This window comes from Spinacia oleracea, chromosome 4, assembly GCF_020520425.1.
Source record: "Spinacia oleracea cultivar Varoflay chromosome 4, BTI_SOV_V1, whole genome shotgun sequence".
Lineage (NCBI taxonomy): Eukaryota > Viridiplantae > Streptophyta > Magnoliopsida > Caryophyllales > Amaranthaceae > Spinacia > Spinacia oleracea.
The window spans coordinates 82053443-82069618 of record NC_079490.1 but is presented as its reverse complement, the minus strand read 5'-3'; the positions used below and the strand labels follow the sequence as shown (position 1 = coordinate 82069618).

Sequence of the window (16176 nt, the reverse complement as noted above, 5' to 3'; positions counted from 1 at the left end):
ACAAAACCCGCCGTCCAGACAAGAAATGGGCGCGAGCAGCCGAGGCAAGTACAGGCGCGTTAGCAAAAGGACGCCACACCACCTGCAAAGCAAACAACTCAGGCAACTATACAAATACAAATACAAAAGAGCAAAACAGTACAAAAATATTACCTCATCAGCAGGTAAAACTCTCCAAGCTCTGCGGGAGGCCGCCGGAGGCACCCTCCTACGCATCGCTCCTATCCAAGTGGCAGCATACGGGTAAGCCGCATCTCCAGTACGATCCGACGCCAAAGTTGGAAAGTGCTCATATATCCAAATCTTTCAAAAAAGCAAGCAAAACATCAGTCAAGTTCAAATACAAACATACAAGTACAAGGCACAAAGTACAAGGAGTCTTAAATACCTCCAGCTACTAGTAGAAAAACATATGTCCTCTATTTCTATGAATATGAAGGAATTATTCCATTATTGTTTACTAATAATAGTGAAACGCTTATTTGCATCCCCGCATTTGCCACGCCATTATGAACATGTGACGCAAATGACAAATTTTAGCTTAAAATTTAGTCATTTGCGTCGCAGCTTTGTTAAACTGCGAGGCAAATGACTCTAGGATGCCCCCAGAGTCATTTGCGTCGCAGATTAACAAAGCTGCGAGGCAAATGAATCAATCAAGTGCGTCGCACATTTATTAATCTGTGAGGCAAATGACTCTGGGAGCAACCTAGAGTCATTTGCCTCGCAGATTAACAAATGTGCGACGCAGATGTATGGGCTGGGCCTGCCATATTCCTCCAACATTATTTCAGATATGATAGAAGTACTGTAGACTACCCTACATTAATTCACCGCTCAGCTCCTCACTTTCTCTCTCATCCTCTTCTTAGAAACTCCATTTTTGACGGCGACTTCATCTGAAATCTCCTCTAACCAACCTATCTTAATTTGTCCATTTTAGTGAATAAGCAAAACCCTAGGATCCGCGGCGAAGAAGGAGACATCGATCTCGAAGCAGTACATATCGATTTATGAAGGTTCACCCATTTTTGAAGGTTGGGATCTCCGATTCACCTTGTCGTCGTCCTTGAGTAAGTTGTTGCCGAAGCATTTGCTATCTCCTGCTGTAATTTCGAAGTCCATTAGAGTTTTCCTTTCCTATGTTAATTTTGCGAATCTACGGTTTTGGTTATTTGTTATGGATTTGTTCAATCGTCGATAGTTCTGGTCGATTTAGAAGTGTTTGAATTTGAAATTTTGATTATGATGCTGATTTTAGTGTTTAATTATAGATCTAGTGCAAATTTATTTAATTAGGGTTTTTATTTGCATTTTAAAATGTAAATCAAATTAAGCCGAGGTCTTTGATTTTAGTTGTTTTTCCGCAATTGGATTTGGTATTTTTTAATCTTGCATTCGCAAACTTTTTCAATTTAAAAGTTTTCAATTTTGATTTTTTATTGGGATTGTGAAGAATTTGAGGTCGTATTTGGATGCAAGGCTAAATGGAGCGAAATCATGGGCAATTGGGTGAACATTTGTGATATTTGGATTAAGAAGTTGCTGAAATGTCCTCTGCAAATATAGGAGATGTAGGACCAGGTAGTTCAATGGCTTACAGTGATCAGAATGGTTCATCTAGTTCTTCGGATTGGTTAGGGAAAGAGATGCTTGAATTAAGACTCGGAGACCGAGCGGACCGCGCTGATGATAGGGTAAGCTTTAGTTTTCTTTTTTTCTACATGTTCTTACAAGTAATTTTTTCATCTTTGTTTTTGGAGTACAAATAGAAATACTGAATTTGTATGTATAAATATTGCATACAAATAATTGGTTATTATTGAAGGGGACAAATAGAGTACTTATACAAAGAGGAAAGGAGAAGCCTTGAGCAAATATACTTGTTGAATTTTTTTGGTTGAAAATTTCTAATGATTTATGCTGTTTTTTGTTCGATTAATTTAATTAATTTTTATTGGGTTTTTTCTGCAGGAAGTAATTCAATTGATCATTCGGGTACTTCTCAAGGTAAGCTGCAAATATACTTGTTTTAGTCTTCTTCTAATTGGCCCAATCACTGTTTAAACAATTCTACTATCAAATGATTCGGCAATGTTTTTCAATTCCTGTATATATCAAATATCAAATGGTCCGTTGCAAGGTCTGGGACTTAAGTCTCACATTGGTCGTATGGGAGGCTGATGTGGGGTTTATGATCATGGGCTCTCCTCCCCTTGAGCTAGATTTTGGTGATGGCTCTCCTATGGTCCTGTATCAATGGGACAGAGGGATCATTTTTTCCCCTTTATACGGGGGGCGGGGTTGGAGTTAATCTTCAATTGTTGTTCTGTAATCTTATTTAGGTGGTGATAATTGTGTAAAATTCTCAATAGGAATGTTTTTCAACATTTAATCATAGATGAATTGTTGTGAGTTTGTAGTTAATATTTAATATTTATGTGCAGGAAGTACTGCTAATACAATAAGTGGAGATAATTCAGATAATGCGTCTGTTTTCTCTTTTATATCCGGTAAGGTTCCTTTTGCTGAAGAGTTTTGATATGTGTGAGAATGAAGTGTTGATCACTATATTTGCTGATTCGAGCTTTTGCTTAATGTCTATACAGATAACTTAACATCGATAAAATTGAATTTATTCAACTCCTCTAAGCCACACAAACTAAGTCGTGAATTTCTTTCCTTGGAGAAATTGGGATTTCGACGAGCTTTCCTTGTTTTAAGCTATCTAGGAGGGTAATGTATTGTAACACCCTAATAATTCCTTGCTTTTATAAAACCATTTTCCAACTTAAAATAAAGTAATTACTAAAGTATTACCGCCACCGTGATAACGGTTAAGGCTATCACCAGAATTACGCAGGGGAATTAAATGTCAACTAACTTTTAAAAACCATAATTAATAAAATATCGAGGCCTCCTACAATTTGGAACCATAATGGCCCAAAACCCAAAATATAAACAATTCAAATATTTCAAACATAATTAAAATAAAGTTAAATAAAATAGTTTCAAAGAACGAAAACATGCAACTCCCTCAATCATCCCAAGCCACATGATTTCGATCGTACTTGATCTACCAACCTGCTATATTATTCTACTCCCCAACAATGCAAGTGCAATTGATGGATCATCATAGGGTCATTAAGGCAAAGGCCATGACCGGAAACACACAAAGCACGTAGTCAGCAAAAGCTGAGTACTTACAAGCATAGAGTAATGAAACTAAAGCATGCATCACTCTCTAAATACTAATCAACATGCAAAAGCCATATAATAACAAATCAAACAATCATGAGATACAAGACTCGACTCTTGACCCGACTCTTGACTCACAATTTAATTAGAATAAGCTTCGAACGGGACAAAAGAATAATCCACAAAGGGAAAAGGTGATGGGAGCCAACCAAACACCAAGTATAATAATAATAAAATCGGGCCATACCGAGTGTCGGGCCATACCGACGGAATTCCTGCGCATAATATAAATGAAACAACGTCTTGTATCATTAGTAGGAGTACGAGCTTTCCGGCAAGACTCCCCCCATTGTTCATACTCAAGGTATATACGTTCCAAGAGTTTTGAAGCTTGTTCCGGTTGCACTTTACGTTTATTAATATTTTAATAAAGGCGAACTCAAGACTCGACAACATGCACACATATAATTATTAAACGACAACAAAACAATCTTATTTTAATGCCTTAGGACTTGTGATCAACCAAGCAAGACACTTGTGATATTACTACCATGTTCCTCCTCACCAAAGTGAGACTCCACATCATGCATATTAACATGAGGGTTGTGCCCTTGCACGACAAATCCTAATTCATTTCATACATAATATTCCCAACTGAACCCTACACGTGCGGTGGCTTACGTGAGCTAACCCTTCACATGTGGTAAAATAAATAGTACAACGAGGTACGAATAAATGGCTCAATGTATGCTAGCTAGACATCCCGTACAATAGCATACAAATAATTAATCCATCCCTTGCATGTGAATTGAACCATACATGCATAAACATTGAACAACATGATTGACAATGAAATCCATACTCATAATAATTTCAACATGCTTGTTCAACAATTAATTCAATAAATCCAACATCACACAACAATGCTCGTTCACCAAAAGAAACATGATTTCTCATAATGTAATTCACATCATCAACAATCATGTAATGTCATTGACAAAAAGGTGTGGTCACCCTAGACTTGTACGTACCTTGAATACCTAAGCGTAGGGGCCACTTTGCAATAACGAGCACTCAACTAGAAATCACCTCCTATCATCAAAATAATGAAACATAAATTATTTCCATGTTCATTAAATTTCCAGCAACTTTATAACATTTAAAACTTCCTTTAGACTTTAGAATTCAATCGTTTTTCATTAATAAAGTCGTCTCAATTTGCAAAATCAATCCCTAGTACAAAAACATACTTTTTCCGCCTTTAAAATCACTAAAAATCAACACTTTAAACCTTTATTCGAATCTGAAAATATAATTGATTATCATAATTAAAATCATCACCTAATTATGCTAATCAATTGACTCGTTAGGTCTAGGTTAAAACCCTAACTTGAAAATCCCAATAACACTAGTTTAATGTCATAAAAATCCATGCTTTATTAAATAAACCAATCTGAAAATTCATTCTTTAATAATTAAAACAAACCTAATGCATCACAACACACAAATCCTCAAACCACGGTATTCATAACCAGTTCCCAGCATTTTAATTACTCAAAACAATATTAATATAATAATTTAAAATACGGAATTTAAATAGAATAGGTAAGGAAGAAGAGAATTATACCACTCCGGCCTATAGCACGGAATAACCACGAATTAATGTGATTGGGCGAAAAAGAAATCGAATACGAACACACACACACACACGTCAGTGTGTGCGCGCGGGAGAGAGGGGCGACGAGCACGGCTGGCGCGCGGGACAAGGCAGCAGGGCACGCTAGGTGCGCGCGAGACAAGGCAGCAGGGCGCTAGGCGCGCGGACGAAGAGAGAGGGCGAGCGAGTGTGGGTGTGAGGCTGGGCGAGTGAGGGAAGCACACAACACAACAATAACGCAACAAGGAGATGAAGGGGGTGTGGGCGTTGGGCGCGCGCGAAGAGGGAGCGAGCGAGGGCGAGAGGGAGTGCAGCGCGGGGCGCGACACACTCGAAGGCACAAGGCAGCGTGCGGGCGTGAGGCCGAGCATGCGAGGGCACGAGCACTGCTGTGAGGCGTGCAGTGCCGAGCAAAGAGAGGAGAGGAGAGATGGAGTGAGGGGCAAGAAAACAAAAGAGGGCTTATAAATTTTAGGGGCTCATTTAATGATGGGGGAGTCATGTTTATAGGCTCCCTAATCCCTTGATGGGCTAGGCTTAGGAGATTTGAGTTGGGCTTAGGAAACAATGATTGGGCTAGCTTAGGATTTAATTTAAACTCTTTGGATTGAGCTTGATAATAAAACGAACTGGACTTTTTATTTAAAAACCCGAAGCTTTTAAAAATCATTTGCAACTCATTTAATTTCCCGACTCAAGAATTAAATTCGTTTCGTAATTAATTAAAATAATAAATATTCTAATTAATTAAAATACATTAAATACATTTAAATATTATTTAAATGCTAATAAATCGTAAAATGCTTTACAAATATAATAAAATATATTTATAAATATTATAAAAATACGAGGTATTACATGTATCATTCATGTCTTTTGTTATAGCTGGATGTTGTGGCATTACCTAGAGCCTAATTGTGATTATACTTATCTCTTTCTAGGAGGAAGCTTGAGGATGTAGCTTCTGTTCCCGATATTAAAGGTCTAGTAGCTGAAAGTGAAAAACTTACTATGGGATCTTTTGAGAACCTGGTGTGGGGTCGATATGGTGATGGTATTGCTTTGTGTGCAGAGATGGGACCTAGTGTACCTGGAAGCACACGGCAGGTTAGTGCATGAATCATTGCTCAGCAGAGCAACTGGCAGTGTTTGAAATTAGCTGATCATCTAAAGCTGGTATATTTTTTACCTTGCAGGATATATATTTTTGTTCCAGTTTCCAGGATCATCCACAGCAGTCAGGTAATTCTTGCATAAGCATTTCGTGTTATACAAAAAGTTAGAATGGTGCTACGTGTTTCTCAATTCTCTGCGAGTAACTGAAAATTGACGTGTGTTTTCTTACTCCAGTTTTCTGGTCACTTTTTTCACCTTGCCGAAATGGCGTGCCTCATCAAGTTGATCCCTCCTTGTCACTTTCAGTCAGGTTGGTGAATTTTGACTTTGACATTTTATTATAATGACTTTGGCTTACACTTCACTCTTTAACTTAGTCTCACTTGTAGCAGTTCAATAACACAACAACCTCCAATAGCAGTTCCTGATTCAGGAGGCTTCGGCCTAACAGCTTTGCAGCCATGTATTTTAGATGGCCCATTGTTGACTATTTCCTCCCCTCTTCAGCCAACTCATTACCTCTGAAGTCACTCACTCTTTGCGGTAAGGAGGGATCACAGTGATTAAGCGCCTTGGAGCTATTTGTGAATATGTTAAAAGCAGTTAACACAAGAATCAAGAATATGATTCCGGGCAGCAGCTATTTATTTTTTATTTTTTTTGTTGGGTGTCAAGAGAAACCGTTAGATGGAATATATTGTTGTAGATATTTCAAGCTTTTGTATTGTAAGTCTTACTGATTTGATGTGGTTCTATTTAATAATATGAGTTGTCCATTTTACTATATAATAGGTTTCATTTTAATATATATATATATATATATATATATATATATATATATATATATATATATATATAAATGAAACCTATTTTTTTTACAAAATTCAAAGTCATTTGCGTCGCACATTAGCTTAATGTGCGACGCAAATGGCTTATTTTTTTGGCGCCAAAAGGTCATTTGCCACGCACATTAGCTTAATGTGCATGGCAAAAAGCTTTTCAGCATGGCGCCAGAAAAGTCAATTGCGTCGCACATTTAGCTAATGTGCGTGGCAAATGAGAGTCATTTGCGTCGCACTTTTGTGCGTTGCAAATGACTTTTAGTCATTTACGTCGCGACCTTTTGCGTCGCGCAATGTGCGACGCAAATGACCCTAAAGGAGCGATGCAAATGATCCATTTTCCACTAGTGAGCACACTCCACAGAGCAGCCATGCTCGGCTCGCTCTCCGGCGCAGTCCGGGAGGCCCACTTCTTCTCGTACAAGAGGTGGCTATAGGCCAAACCACCCCAGTTTGTAGCTCGAAACAGCTCTCACGTCCTGCAAAACTGACAGGAATCTAATGTGCACTCGATTGTTCCTGCTCGGGGCCAGCACCCTACTCACCAAAGCTAAGAGGAATAGCCTAATCCTCTGCTCTGCAGACACACCCACACCGCGGATAGCATCCACAATCACCGTTACGGAAGCGTGGGTGTCGTCCTCTGACAAGTCAACAATAGGGGCGAGCAAGTCCCTGGCAACGGCCGAGCGCCACGTGAGCTCCGAATCAAAGGTCACATTCCTCTGAGAAAAAGGAAGACCCGTAATCATGGCAAACTCAAAAGGGGTAATGGTGATCTCCCCCCATGCCATATGAAAAGTGTTGGTGGTATCCCACCACCGTTCAAGGAAAGCCCATAGCCGGGGTTTGATCCCCGTTCTCCTCGAAGTACCTACCATGGCACGCCAAAAGTCAACTAGGCCCGTTTGCAACCAGATTTCCATAGCCTCCTCGTCATCACGGATGGCTGTAAAGGCCTTCTGAAGCTCCACCGAGGACCAGAAGGTGCGAAACGGCTCTCCGTCGGCCTACAGAAGAACGAATCGGCTCAAAACCTATACAAGTACAAAATACAAATTCAAAGCACAGTACAAGACTCACCAAGACAGCGCGAGGCCGCTGAGACAAGTGAAACTCCGGTCTAAATACCAGATCGGAAGGACTACAACCAGTACCAACAAAAGTGGGTGCTCTCCGGGGAATCATACCCCCATCCGGCGCATTTACCGTAGCCGCTTCATCGTCCGAAGCGTCCTCCTCAACAGCTCGAACCACCGAAGATTCGGCGAGTTTCCTCCGTGTATGACGAGGCATACTAAATCAAGCAGAGTACAAAGTTTCAAAATTCTAAACTGGGGGCTATCCTATACTAGCCCGTGCAAAAATCAAAATTCAGAGGCTATCCTATACTAGCCTGTACAAAGTCAAAAATTCAAAAATCCCCAGCGGCAGTACTAATTCAGCCAGGGACCTCTAGTTCAAAATACAAGTTTTACACCAACGCCTAGGCTATCCACGCCGAAGTAGGAATACAAGTTTTACACCAACGCCTAGGCTATCCACGCCGAAGCAGATATACAGTTTCTACACCAACGCCCAGGTTATCCACGTCGAAGCAGGTATACAAGTTCTACACCAACGCCTAGGCTATCCACGCCGAAGCAGGTATACAAGTTCTACACCAACGCCTAGGCTAACCACGCCGAAACAGGTATACAAGTTCAACACAAACGCCTAGGCTACCCATGCCGAAGCCAGCATTTCGAAACTCTACAAACAACATCTAGGCATCCTAGCCTATTCTCTCCTGAGACCCCGCAAGGTCACCAGTGAGACTACTATCTACAAATACCAGGTACAAGATTCAAGAAAATTTTCAAAAGTTCAAATCTACAAGTTCCAACAGTTCCAGTTCAAGAGGCTATCAAACAATTCTCAACAAAATTCAAGAAGCTTAAGCATACAAGCGTCATTCCAAAGTATGGGGAAAATCAAATCTACATGCAATCCTAGAGATTATTCCATAAGCAAAAACATGAAATACTTACATGGACAAGGCAAGAACAAGACCTAGGGGAGAGGCTAATCGACCTTTGAGAGAGAAGAGCAAAGAATTCAAGAGAGTGTGCCTCAAAATGGCACGGCAAGGGGAGCTTTTATAGCTCAACCCCGCGCCTGACGCCGAGGCCCACGCCGGGCGCTGCCTGCTGCATGCGCAGAATCTGCCGCGCGCGGTCTCCCGTGCTGATTGCACGTCCTTTACTGCTACGGTCTTCCGCACCAAGCATCAAATGTCGCATCAGGCCATCTTTCGAAAATGCGGGTATACACCCGTATCTCCAAGTACAAACAAATGAATATTTCAAGAATACAAAGTTCAAAAAATACACCGACTCAGGCGTTCGACTCCCAACGGACCCAAGCTCTAGGAAAGTCAGCCGAAATTTCATACTCTTAAGGGCCAGTAAAAAGCTCTTATCCCCAGCAAAGCACATCCCCAACAGATCATCTTCGGGTATTCAAGATTCAAAAATTCAAGATTCAAAAATTCAAGATTCAAAAATCTCGATGCCAAGCTCCATTCTAATGAAAAAGACGGAAGTGCAGTACAAGTACGAACCCGAGTCGTCACAGCCGAACGGAGGTAGACTCTATCCTTTTTTCTAACGCCTGTTTTGTGCAGGTACTGGGGTACAAAGAGTGGTCTTGATTGCAGAACATCTTGATCATTCTCTGTCCCTTTCGAAATACTTTGACTTGCGCTTTCCTAACCGAACGCTCAGTCAAAGTGGGGCTTCTGTAGACACCATTATCCTTACTAGGCGGTTCGAGCAACTCCGTGCGGAAATCCCAATTGCTAAGAACATCTCCAAAATACAAGATCCAAAATCCAATCCTCCGAGGCCGTTCCCCTTCCGGAACTCGGTACCAAATAAAATTTTCAAAAACCAATTACAAAATCCAAGTACAATCTCATCTAGTGGACCATTCCATTGGTTTTACTAAGCCTTTTGCACTCAAAATCATATAAGGCAAGTCAAATTCGGGCGCCGACCCACAAAACCGAGCAAGTTGGGCCTCTTCCCGTAAAACCGAAATTCAAAATCCGAAACGGCTTATTTTTATACGAAACCTAAGCCTTAATCCCCAAGAAATCACTACGTGCCAAACATCGTACTATTTGTACGAAGGTACATCAATACAAGACAAATCAAGGACGGAGCCTGCGTCCTTGTTTTGGCGGCATCCATGGCACGTCACCAGCGCCCAGCGCTGCCAGCTGCGTGCTGCGCTGGCAATGGCTGGCGTTTAGCAGCCATTTTTCCTATAAATACCCCCTAATTCCAAGCATTAAGGGAGGCAGATTCAATATACAACGCCGTAATACCAAAATTACGCCTCAAATCCAAATCAAAAAATCCTTAAAAAACACATACAAACATCAAGTTCTAAGCAATTGGGAGCTCTAAAAGGAATTCTTGCCTAAACCTAAATAGGTAATTCCGAATCCCACCATATTAAATCATGTTTCTTTGATTTTCCTATTTCAAAAATGATTAGCAAGTTGGCATTTTTACTACTAAAAATGTCACTTGCAACAATCATACATCTTTTCAAAATCCAAACTTTTCAAAATACAAAAATGCAAACTTTCAAGATTCAAGGATGTTCAAAGTTTTTTGCAATCACTTCTTTGAACTAGAATCACTTTCAAGTATGGATTAATCAAAGAGGACACCTTTTTAACTTTTAAAGGTTTAGTCTTTTGAGATTCAAGACTCCATTTTTCAATATACAAGTCTAAGCTTTCAAATTTCAAGATCCCACAATGTTTAGGGTTGCTCATAACTACTTCCCTAAACTAGGATCCTTTCAAAGTAAGAGCACATCAAAGATCTAACCTTTTCAACATTAAAACGCCCGATCTTTGAGATTCAAGTCTCTTAAGTTTGAATATTTCAAGTACAAGTTCAATATTTCAAGTTCAAGTTCAAATATTTCAAGATTCAAACTTTGAAGTTCAAGTTCTATATGCAAAAACTAGGACACTTTGGGATGAGCAACTTCTCCCAAGTTGAGATTTTTGGCTTTGAATTCGTGTCGGGCGCACTTATTTTTAAGGAGCCGCTTGGCGTTCGAATCTCATGTGCCCAAGTACAAATTTCAATACCGCAATTTCAATTATGCACCTTTCAATTATGCACCTTTCAATTCCGCAATTTCAATATCGCACTTTCAATTCCGCATTTCAATTCCGCATCTTTACTTGCCTATTCCTTCTAGGCAATGTGGACCTACTCCCTAGTCCAACTCTAGGGGGTCTTGTATTTACTAATTCCGCACTTATTTAATATTGTGATGTTGCTTTATTTGCTTTATTGCTTTCATCACCATACATACTAAATACAACAAAATGCAAGGTTGCATCACGCTTAACAAAGATAATTTCTTGGACCACCATACAAGTATAGATTCTATTTGTTCTAAATTCAAACCCACATCGTCTAAACTAAGGTATTTTCGAAAATGTTATGTCACGTACTCGAATAATTTCCAAAGCTTGCGGAATAAGCATCTCGTTCCCGAGCCTGGATCTCACCCATCCGTTTCGAAGATTCAAGTCTTATCCTAATAGAGTCATTTGCGGTCTTTCCAAACAAGACCCTAAACAATGTTTGGTGGCGACTCCTTCGAGGTACAAAAATACGATGGTGTAACACCCTAAAAATTCCTTGCTTTTATAAAACCATTTTTCAACTTAAAATAAAGGAATTACTAAAGTATTACCGCCACCGTGATAACGGTTAAGGCTATTACCAGAATTACGCAGCGGAATTAAATGTCAAATAACTTTTAAAAAACATAATTAATAAAATATCGAGGCCTCCTACAATTTGGAACCATAATGGCCCAAAACCCAAAATATAAACAATTCAAATATTTCAAACATAATTAAAATAAAGTTAAATAAAATAGTTTCAAAGAACGAAAACATGCAACTCTCTCAATCATCCCAAGCCACATGATTTCGATCGTACTTGATCTACCAACCTGCTATATTATTCTACTCCCCAACAATTCAAGTGCAAATGATGGATCATCATAGGGTCATTAAGGCAAAGGCCATGACCGGAAACACAAAAAGAACGTAGTCAGCAAAAGTTGAGTACTTACAAGCATAGAGTAATGAAACTAAAGCATGCATCACTCTCTAAATACTAATCAACATGCAAAAGCCATATAATAACAAATCAAACAATCATGAGATACAAGACTCGACTCTTGACTCGACTCTTGACTCACAATTTAATTAGAATAAGCTTCGAACGGGCCAAAAGAATAATCCACAAAGGGAAAAGGTGATGGTAGCCAACCAAACACCAAGTATAATAATAATAATAAAATCGGGCCATACCGAGTGTCGGGCCATACCGACGGAATTCCTGCGCATAATATAAATGAAACAACGTCTTGTATCATTAGTAGGAGTACGAGCTTTCCGGCAAGACTCCCCCCATTGTTCATACTCAAGGTATATACGTTCCAAGAGTTTTGAAGCTTGTTCCGGTTGCACTTTACGTTTATTAATATTTTAATAAAGGCGAACTCAAGACTCGACAACATGCACACATACAATTAATAAACGACAACCAAAACAATCTTATTTTAATGCCTTAGGACTTGTGATCAACCAAGCAAGACGCTTGTGATATTACTACCATGTTCCTCCTCACCAAAGTGACACTCCACATCATGCATATTAACATGAGGGTTGTGCCCTTGCACGACAAATCCTAATTCATTTCAAACATAATATTCCCAACTGAACCCTACATGTGCGGTGGCTTACGTGAGCTAACCCTTCACATGTGGTAAAATAAATAGTACAACGAGGTACGAATAAATGGCTCAAAGTATGCTAGACATCCCGTACAATAGCATACAAATAATTAATCCATCCCTTGCATGTGAATTGAACCATACATGCATAAACATTGAACAACATGATTGACAATGAAATCCATACTCATAATAATTTCAACATGCTTGTTCAACAATTAATTCAATAAATCCAACATCACACAACAATGCTCGTTTACCAAAAGAAACATGATTTCACATAATGTAATTCACATCATCAACAATCATGTAATGTCATTGACAAAAAGGTGTGGTCGCCCTAGACTTGTACGTACCTTGAATACCTAAGCGTAGGGGCCACTTTGCAATAACGAGCACTCAACTAGAAATCACCTCCTATCATCAAAATAATGAAACTTAAATTATTTCCATGTTCATTAAATTTCCAGCAACTTATAAAATTCAAAACTTCCTTTAGACTTTAGAATTCAATCGTTTTTCATTAATAAAGTTGTCTCAATTTGCAAAATCAATCCCTAGTACAAAAACATACTTTTTCCGCCTTTAAAATCACTAAAAATCAACACTTTAAACCTTTATTCGAATCTGAAAATATAATTGATTATCATAATTAAAATCATCACCTAATTATGCTAATCAATTGACTCATTAGGTCTAGGTTAAAACCCTAACTTGAAAATCCCAATAACACTAGTTTAATGTCATAAAAATCCATGCTTTATTAAATAAACCAATCTGAAAATTCATTCTTTAATAATTAAAACAAACCTAATGAATCACAACACACAAATCCTCAAACCACGGTATTCATAACCGGTTCCCAGCAATTTAATTACTCAAAACAATATAAATATAATAATATAAAATACGGAATTTAAATAGAATAGGTAAGGAAGAAGAGAATTATACCAATCCGGCCTATAGCACGGAACAACCACGAATTAATATGATTGGGCGAAAAAGAAATCGAATACGAACACACACACACACACACACGTTCGTGTGTGCGCGCGTGAGAGAGGGGCGACGAGCACGGCTGGCGCGCGGGACAAGGCAGCAGGGCACGCAAGGTGCGCGCGGGACAAGGCAGCAGGGCGCTAGGTGCGCGGACGAAGAGAGAGGGCGAGCGAGTGTGGGTGTGAGGCTGGGCGAGTGAGGGTAGCACACAACACAACAACAACGCGGCAAGGAGAGGAAGGGGGTGTGGGCGCTGGGCGCGCGCGAAGAGGGAGCGAGCGAGGGCGAGAGGGAGTGCAGCGCGGGGCGGGACACACTCGAAGGCACAAGGCAGCGTGCGGGCGTGAGGCCGAGCACGCGAGGGCACGAGCACTGCTGTGAGGCGTGCGGTGCCGAGCAAAGAGAGGAGAGGAGAGATGGAGTGAGGGGCAAGAAAACAAAAGAGGGCTTATAAATTTTAGGGGCTCATTTAATGATGGGGGAGTCCTATTTATAGGCTCCCTAATCCCTTGATGGGCTAGGCTTAGGAGATTTGAGTTGGGCTTAGGAAACAATGATTGGGCTAGCTTAGGATTTAATTTAAACTCTTTGGATTGAGCTTGATTAATAAAACGAACTGGACTTTTTATTTAAAAACCCGAAGCTTTTAAAAATCATTTGCAACTCATTTAATTTCCCGACTCAAGAATTAAATTCGTTTCGTAATTAATTAAAATAATAAATATTCTAATTAATTAAAATACATTAAATACATTTAAATATTATTTAAATGCTAATAAATCGTAAAATGCTTTACAAATATCATAAAATATATTTATAAATATTATTAAAATACGAGGTATTACATGTATCATTCATGTCTTTTGTTATAGCTGGATGTTGTGGCATTACCTAGAGACTAATTGTGATTATACTTATCTCTTTCTAAGAGGAAGCTTGAGGATGTAGCTTCTGTTCCCGATATTAAAGGTCTAGTAGCTGAAAGTGAAAAACTTACTATGGGATCTTTTGAGAACCTGGTGTGGGGTCGATTTGGTGATGGTATTGCTTTGTGTGCAGAGATGGGACCTAGTGTACCTGGAAGCACACGGCAGGTTAGTGCATGAATCATTGCTCAGCAGAGCAACTGGCAGTGTTTGAAATTAGCTGATCATCTAAAGCTGGTATATTTTTTACCTTGCAGGATATATATTTTTGTTCCAGTTTCCAGGATCATCCACAGCAGTCGGGTAATTCTTGCATAAGCATTTCGTGTTATACAAAAAGTTAGAATGGTGCTACGTGTTTCTCAATTCTCTGCGAGTAACTGAAAATTGACGTGTGTTTTCTTACTCCAGTTTTCTGGTCACTTTTTTCACCTTGCCGAAATGGCGTGCCTCATCAAGTTGATCCCTCCTTGTCACTTTCATTCAGGTTGGTGAATTTTGACTTTGAAATTTTATTATAATGACTTTGGCTTACACTTCACTCTTTAACTTAGTCTCACTTGTAGCAGTTCAATAACACAACAACCTCCAATAGCAGTTCCTGATTCAGGAGGCTTCGGCCTAACAGCTTTGCAGCCATGTATTTTAGATGGCCCATTGTTGACTATTTCCTCCCCTCTTCAGCCAACTCATTACCTCTGAAGTCACTCACTCTTTGCGGTAAGGAGGGATCACAGTGATTAAGCGCCTTGGAGCTATTTGTGAATATGTTAAAAGCAGTTAACACAAGAATCAAGAATATGATTCCGGGCAGCAGCTATTTATTTTTTATTTTTTTTGTTGGGTGTCAAGAGAAACCGTTAGATGGAATATATTGTTGTAGATATTTCAAGCTTTTGTATTGTAAGTCTTACTGATTTGATGTGGTTCTATTTAATAATATGAGTTGTCCATTTTACTATATAATAGGTTTCATTTTAATATATATATATATATATATATATATACATATATATATATATATATATATACATATATATATATATATATATATATATATATATAAATGAAACCTATTTTTTTTACAAAATTCAAAGTCATTTGCGTCGCACATTAGCTTAATGTGCGACGCAAATGGCTTATTTTTTTGGCGCCAAAAGGTCATTTGCCACGCACATTAGCTTAATGTGCATGGCAAAAATCTTTTCAGCATGGCGCCAGAAAAGTCAATTGCGTCGCACATTTAGCTAATGTGCGTGGCAAATGAGAGTCATTTGTTTCGCACTTTTGTGCGTTGCAAATGACTTTTAGTCATTTGCGTCGAGACCTTTTGCGTCGCGCAATGTGCGACGCAAATGACCTTAAATGAGCGATGCAAATGAGCCATTATCCACTAGTGAGCACACTCCACATAGCAGCCATGCTCGGCTCGCTCTCCGGCGCAGTCCGGGAGGCCTACTTCATCTCGTACAAGAGGTGGCTATAGGCCAAACCACCCCAGTTGTAGCTCGAAACAGCTCTCACGTCCTGCAAACCTGACAGGAATCTAATGTGCACCCGACTGTTCCTGCTCGGGGCCAGCACCCTACTCACCAAAGCTAAGAGGAATAGCCTA

At 39.6% G+C, this 16176-nt stretch overlaps 1 protein-coding gene and 1 long non-coding RNA gene across 3 annotated transcripts; both read left to right on the top strand.

Annotated features, from left to right (window-relative positions):
* Positions 1-870: 870 nt before the first annotated feature.
* LOC110775193 (uncharacterized) lies at positions 871-6286 on the top strand. The gene is made up of 8 exons (XR_002529677.2): positions 871-1073; positions 1457-1697; positions 1975-2010; positions 2448-2513; positions 2610-2736; positions 5797-5962; positions 6052-6097; positions 6206-6286. It is a non-coding gene; the product is annotated as an uncharacterized lncRNA (long non-coding RNA).
* An 8240-nt stretch (positions 6287-14526) lies between these two features.
* LOC130460085 (serine/threonine-protein kinase MHK-like) lies at positions 14527-15263 on the top strand. Of its 2 annotated transcripts, none has more exons than XM_056827737.1 (4): positions 14527-14729; positions 14819-14864; positions 14973-15048; positions 15131-15263. In XM_056827737.1, exons 1-4 carry the CDS (start codon positions 14634-14636, stop codon positions 15261-15263), a joined length of 351 nt encoding a protein of 116 aa, XP_056683715.1. In that variant the 5' UTR covers positions 14527-14633. The 2 variants fall into 2 exon arrangements, with proteins under 2 accessions (XP_056683715.1, XP_056683713.1); XM_056827735.1 differs by having other exon boundaries at positions 15128-15263.
* Positions 15264-16176: the final 913 nt, after the last annotated feature.

Bases quoted from the DNA above. Each gene is read 5' to 3' on its own strand.
- LOC130460085 (XM_056827735.1), top strand. From the start codon at position 14,634: ATGGGATCTTTTGAGAACCTGGTGTGGGGTCGATTTGGTGATGGTATT. The intron at 14,865-14,972 runs GTAATTCTTGCA...TTCTTACTCCAG, and splicing joins GGATCATCCACAGCAGTCGG to TTTTCTGGTCACTTTTTTCA. The intron at 15,049-15,127 runs GTTGGTGAATTT...TCTCACTTGTAG, and splicing joins TCCTTGTCACTTTCATTCAG to CAGTTCAATAACACAACAAC.